General features: G+C 31.1%; 1 protein-coding gene across 1 annotated transcript; it reads left to right on the forward strand.

The window, feature by feature from the left end:
* Positions 1-963: 963 nt before the first annotated feature.
* Positions 964-3232, forward strand: LOC131622950 (uncharacterized). The gene is made up of 2 exons (XM_058893959.1): positions 964-1091; positions 2962-3232. The coding sequence occupies exons 1-2, from the start codon at positions 964-966 to the stop codon at positions 3230-3232; spliced, it is 399 nt and encodes a 132-aa protein (XP_058749942.1).
* Positions 3233-7062: the final 3830 nt, after the last annotated feature.

The following is a 7062-nucleotide window of genomic DNA, read 5'->3' on the forward strand; positions in this document are numbered from 1 at the left end:
CTTGAACGAGTCCTAGACTTTTAGAAAATCTACCAAGTCTTTGTCAACCTCGTCGAAGCAACCGTCTTGTCAAAGCAGAACATACCTCTCAAACAGGGGCGGAGACAGAGGGGTATTGGGTATTCCCTGGAATACCCTTCATTTTTAAATTTTTTTACTAATTTATCCTTCCCTCTTTTAACCCTTTTTGTTACTACACTTTGTTATTTTAGGTTTAACAAAACAACAACACTCCCAATCTAAGTAGCAGCTGAATCAACATCTCTCTCCCTATAAGTTTCTCTATTTTTAATTTATCAAATTTTCAATTTAACTTAGTTTAATCCATTGAAAGTATGTGATAATGGTGATGTCATTTGCAATTTCAAATTCAACCCAATTGAATCAATTGAAACTTTATACAATGATAGAGCAAGTAATATGCGTGGTCAATTTGGAGGTTTGAAGACTTTGATTCAAAATAAAAATCCGCAAGCCTATTATGTCCATTGTTTTTCTCATCAACTTCAATTGGCTCTTGTTTCAATGGTGAGAAAGCATGAAGATGTTGATTGGTTTTTTTGTGAAGTGTCTAATATTGTTACTTTCTTACGGTCATCTAACAAAAGACAAACTCTACTTCCGAATAAACAAGTTGCTCATTTTGCAAATCTAATTGAAAAAGAATTGGTGGAAACTGGTACTGGTTTAAATTAAGAGTTGTCCATTGCAAGAGCTAGTGATACACGTTGGGAATCTCACTTTCAAACTCTTAATAGGTCGGTTGATTTGTTTACTCCTATTATTGAAGTGTTCGGAGATTTGAAAAGTGATAGTCATTCTAAGGGTGAACCAAAAAGTTTGTTACTTGTTATGCAAACTTTTAGTTTTATGGTTATGTTGCACTTAATGGTTGAGATTTTATCTTTGACAAATAATTTGTCACAATAATTGCAAAAGGGGGATCAAGATATTGTGCATGCCATGGAACTTGTCCAAATATGCAAGAAAAAGTTGCAAGAATTTAGAGATGGTGGATGGGAAACACTTTATGAGAAAGTTGTGGCTTCTTGTGGTAATGTTGAAATTGATGTGCCGGACATGGAGTCTCGGTATGTGAAAGATAAGAGGTCCAAACGAATTTCTCCTTTTGTTACAAATTTTCTTTATTTCAATAATGATTGATTCTTACATGTCATAGATGTGGTATTGAAAGAGTTGAATGATCGATTTACACCTGAAAATACTGAGTTGATCAATTGTTTTGCTTGCTTGAGTCCTTGTTATTCATTTGAATCATTTGACATTAAATAACTTGTGAGATTGGCTAGATTATACCCAAATGACTTTGAGGATCTCATAGATAAGGAATTGTCTAGTGAGTTGGAGACTGATCGGTCACCATTTCTATTAAGTATTTGTCTTTCATCCGGCACACATTCATCATTTCGGTAACACATTTGGTTGTTGTTATTTCTTTTAAGTTAAGTTTATCATGTTTATTAATTTATGGTATTGCATTTCATTTTGTTTAGATTTTATGTTAAAAGATCCTCTTTATGCCTTCGTTTGGTAGTGTTAGTATTTCAGGTTGATGCGTGTGATCATAGGAAATAATGGTCAGACTTTGTGGACTCTGGAAGGCTGAGATATGGAAGTTTTTGAAGAATCTGGAAGTCAACACGGGCCCCCTTGTGAATCAACACGGCCCGTGTTCAAAAGCTTCAAGAATGCATGAAAAATGCTGAAGTCAGTGGATCAACACGGGCACCCGTGTGAATCAACACGACCCATGTTGATGGGCCTGATGCAAAACACAAAGCCACATGAGTCAGAAGATTGACACGGGCACTCGTGTGAATCAACACGGCCCGTGTTAATGGGCCTAATGCAAAACACAAAGCCACGTGAGTTAGAAGATCGACACGGGAACCCGTGTGAATCAACACGGCCCGTGTAGATGGATGCGGACAAAAACTTCACTTTTGATTTGTTTTATTCTGTATTGTATTAAGGGTACTTTGGACTTTTTGATGACACTGAGACTGATACTGAAGCTACTTGAACGAAGTTTGTGTAAGGAGAAGGGGACTTTTGACAGACTAGAGAAGAGAATACGATAGAAGATTGGAGAAAGCAAGGGTTTGGGAGAGAAGAAGATCTTCATGAACGGAAGCAATTGAAGATTCAATCTCCTCCAATTTCTTGTAATGTCTTTATTCCATATTTTGTTTTCTTTGAATACTATGAGTATCTAAACCCCCCAATGCTAGGGGGTGGCTCTGATTTTACTTTTTAATGACTCTGAGTTTGTAATTGCAATAACTATCATTTTTTCTCGTTGTTAATTTATTCTCTTGATGTTTCTAGTGCTTTTCCTTTCGGACAAATTGGAATTGATGTATGATTATCATTTAGGTTAGACCACCATTGATAATGCTTTCATGAGAATATGCTATAATAGATATTACCTAGGACTAGGAATACCTCATAGCAATCGGATATTCTTGATAACTTAATTGCTTGATTTCATTGTAAACTTCTAAGTACTTAGGGTTTAGGATGAAGGATCAAAGGTTTTTTCACTAAGGACTTAGGATCAAACAATCTTAAGAACCGATAATTGATTATTGAAAATAAGTTGTTGCAATAGAAATTCCAGAGTTGTTACAGAGTTAATCATCCACTATCCCTAGCATGTTACTCAAATTTGTTAAAGAGTCAATTTCATTTACTGCTTATTCTACTTTTCGCTAAGTGATAATCACCAAACAAAACCCAATTGAAGTTTTTGTTTAATTGAACCTTTAATTGAACTCATTATTCCTACGCAGTCCCTGAGATCGATATTCGGGGAATTTTCCCTATTATTACAAGAGGCAAAATAGTACACTTGCTATTTTACCGATCAGAGACTTGTATTGAGAGTGTCAAGATAGGCGATTACTTTTCCAATTTGACTGGTATCTCGGAACTTTGTAGGACTCTTGTTCGAACAAAGAAGCATAAGACATTTAGGTTTGTGTACACACTTGTCAAACTAGCTTTGTCCTTACCGATGGCCACTGCAAGTGTTGAGCGAATGTTCTTGGGGATGAAATATGTTAAGAATGAGTTGAGAAGTAGAATTGCTAATTCATGGCTAAATGATTGCTTAGTAAAATTTGTGGAGAAAAAGGTGTTTGATACAATCGATGATACGGATATCATTAAGCGTTTCCAAAGAATGAACAAGAGAAGAATGCATTTATGATTAGACTAGAATGTTTTCTATTTTTGAGTTGTAATTGAAATACTAGTACATTTTTATTAAGATTTCGGCATGACCGATTCTGTCGAAGCTTTCTAATGAATGTTCTAGCACTTAACGTTTTTCAATGCATCATTCTTTATTAACTTCTTTTTAGAGTCAATTTCAATCTAGAGAAAAATCCAGTTTCTTTTAGAAGCATTTTTAATGTCCAGAATAATGCTCCTTTTCTTTTTGGCTTTATACCACCGGTTTAGTCCGGTTCGGGGGCGAGTTCTGGCATCAAGTGGTTCCACCCCCTTCCGATCGCAGTTGCGAGGGATCGAACCGTGGTTCTCCCTACCAAGTCCAGCGCCAATCACCACTGGACCAACTAACGATTGGTAGAATAATGCTCCTTAGCTCTGCATATAAGTACCGAGATTTTCAGCAATGCATTTAATACACTCATTAGTAGCAATGCATTTAATACACTCACAAGTAGTAGTTTCCAAAAGATGAACCATTTGTATTGCACTTAATCCAAATGGACCAGAGTTTCCAAAAGAGGAACTATTTGTAATGCACTTAATCCAAATGGACCAGAGTTTTCAAAAGATGAACCATTTGTATGGGTAAAGATCCTCTCCATTTCTCAAAAGAAATGGAAAAGTCCATTACTATAGTTTTAATATATAAATATGTAATTAATGTCACAATTTTTAGAAATACGTACAAATATGTCTTTTATTTATACTAAAACTATAGTAATTGACACCTCCCTTTCTTTTAAGAAATTGAGATGATCCTTACTCCATTTGTATCGCACTTAATCCAGAAGAAATTTAAAGGGCGTCGTATTACAACTTCAATTTGAGGTGCTTTAGGATAGTAAATCTAAACCTTAAAGGCTTTAAGGATTGAGAAATCTAACATTGATGGGCCAGTTGCTAAACAAGTAGAATTGTCTGTTAAAGAAATCGACACAATGATACTAGTAATATGTGTGCAACAATAAAAAAAAATTACTTATTTCAAATTTAGTTATTACAATTAAATTATATAAATTAGTTTCAATAAAAATAAAAATTGACTAATAAAATGAAATTATATAAATTTATTTCAAAAGGGAATAAACATTTCACTAATCAATAAAATAATAAAAATTAGTACAACTGTGCTAAATATTCGATTAATCAATAAAACAACAACCATTTGTTAAAATTGAATCTGCAACAAATTACCTATCCACTGGGCTAATCATTCGCTCATGATAGTTCCTCAAACAAAACAACGTATATTTACAATTTAAATATATATTTTATAAGCATTATTGCATAAAAAAAAAGAGAATGTCTCATCCCACCTCTATACATTCTCATATATTTCTGGCAAAATTTTATTTTTTTCTTATAATTCAAAAATACATTTTCCAATACACTACATTTTATTTTTTAAAAGTATTTTCGGAGATGTATCTTCGAATTCACCAATATTTTTGTTGTTGCAAGAACTAGTATTTTTCGGATATACATTTCTAAAATATCTCAATATTTGATTTTGGGATTTTTCAGTTATGTATTTCCGAAATAACTCAGAATTTATAAAAAAAATTAAAATCAACGGAAATCAATTGTATTAATTATATAATAACAATAATCAATAATTTAACTATAATAAATATTTAGTTGGTAAAATTCATTGTTAGTATAATGAATATTTTTTTATCATAAATTTTTTAATATAATGAAATTATTTATTATAATCAATATTTATGATAATCAATTATTTAGTATAATAAATAGTTTAATGCGTTCTTTGACGAAAAGGAGTTGAGCAATATTTAACCCAATATTTTTATCTTTGTTTTAAAAATTTTATATTATTTTTCTTTCTCAAATATTTGACATGATTTTACTATAAAGGAATCTTAGTTGGTTAAAAAAACATAACTATATATGGAATATTAAAAAAACTATTGAATTAAAAAACTACTGAATTTTAAATATTCTTTTTTGTAATAATTAATTATTCAATTAATAATATAAACATTATATTTGAATTAAAAAAACTATTAAGTTTTAAATATGTATTTTTTGTAATATTTAATTATTCAATTAATAATATAAATATTATATTTGCATAAAAAAATTATTGATTTCAAATGAAATATATTTGATTATATATTTTGATTAATATGATTAGAGGAGGGATATTCTTACTCCAAGAGTAAGTTATCAAGACTTACTCTTCATCATGACCATTGATTCTTTTCAATCTAATGGTTTAAATTAATAAGTAATTAAATGTGGAGAGAGAAAAATAATACTCATTAACTTTAACCATTAGATTGAAAAGAATCAATGGTCATGATGAGGAGTAAGTCTTGATAACTTACTCTTGGAGTAAGAATATCCCTCCTCATATGATGAGGAGGGATATTCTTACTCCAAGAGTAAGTTATCAAGATTTACTCTTCATCATGACCATTGATTCTTTTCAATCTAATGGTTAAAATTAATAAGTAATTAAATATGGAGAGAGAAAAATAATACTCATTAACTTTAACCATTAGATTGAGAAGAATCAATGGTCATGATGAGGAGTAAGTCTTGATAACTTACTCTTGGAGTAAGAATATCCCTCCTCATATGATGAGGAGGGACATTCTTACTCCAAGAGTAAGTTATCAAGACTTACTCTTCATCATGACCATTGATTCTTTTCAATCTAATGGTTAAAATTAATAAGTAATTAAATGTGGAGAGAGAAAAATAATACTCATTAACTTTAACCATTAGATTGAGAAGAATCAATGGTCATGATGATGAGTAAGTCTGGATAACTTACTCTTGGAGTAAGAATATCCCTCCTCATATGATGATGAGGGACATTCTTACTCCAAGAGTAAGTTATCAAGACTTACTCTTCACCGTGACCATTGATTTTTTTCAATCTAATGGTTAAAATTAATAAGTAATTAAATGTGGAGAGAGAAAAATAATACTCATTAACTTTAACCATTAGATTGAGAAGAATCAATGGTCATGATGAGGAGTAAGTCTTGATAACTTACTCTTGGAGTAAGAATATCCCTAAAAAAAATTGATAATCCTTTATTATAGATATTTTAGTATTTTCATGAATGCATACTAAAAAAAATTCCCTAAAAAAATTGATAATCTTTCATTACGACGGTTGCTATGCGTACACTAAAGTCTAACACTAGATATATATATATTGTATAAAAATCTAAGGCCGTCTCAACTTTTGCGGAGGCCTCGTGTAGATTAATCGTATTTTAATTAGGGCGAAACAAATAGAGGCTCTATCTTATCATAGTTTAACCAATATAAATATTTTATGAGGCCCTATTTAACCACATGTTAAGTGTAACAAATTTGAGGCCCTGTGCAGTAGGTCGTCTTGCACGCCCTCAAAGACGGTCCTAAAAATATTAACATGTGATCGTTTGTGTGTCAGGCCAAATAAAAAATAAATATTAAATATTAAAAAAAACTGTATTATTATAAGGTGTAAGTGTTATTTGAGTGTAAATATAACATTTTTCTTTCATTATAGTTGTAATAAGAAATTCCTTAAAAAAAATTGAGTCTTGATTTTTTAGAAGGCTGTGCGGCGGACTAAGTTGCACGGGCCTTAAACACAATGATTAATTCTTATCTTATTATCTTATATGCATCAAATTGTGCTTTTACATGAAATTGTAAAAGTGCAATTTGACGGTCCTAAAAATATTAATATGTGATTGTTTGTGTGTCAGGCCAAATATAAAATAAATATTAAATATTAAAAAAAAAACTGTATTATTATAAGGTATAAGTGTTATTTGA

Source organism: Vicia villosa, unplaced genomic scaffold, assembly GCF_029867415.1.
Source record: "Vicia villosa cultivar HV-30 ecotype Madison, WI unplaced genomic scaffold, Vvil1.0 ctg.000045F_1_1_2_unsc, whole genome shotgun sequence".
NCBI classification, from domain to species: domain Eukaryota; kingdom Viridiplantae; phylum Streptophyta; class Magnoliopsida; order Fabales; family Fabaceae; genus Vicia; species Vicia villosa.

Bases quoted from the DNA above. Each gene is read 5' to 3' on its own strand.
- LOC131622950 (XM_058893959.1), top strand. From the start codon at position 964: ATGGAACTTGTCCAAATATGCAAGAAAAAGTTGCAAGAATTTAGAGAT. The intron at 1,092-2,961 runs GTATGTGAAAGA...GGAACTTTGTAG, and splicing joins GTGCCGGACATGGAGTCTCG to GACTCTTGTTCGAACAAAGA.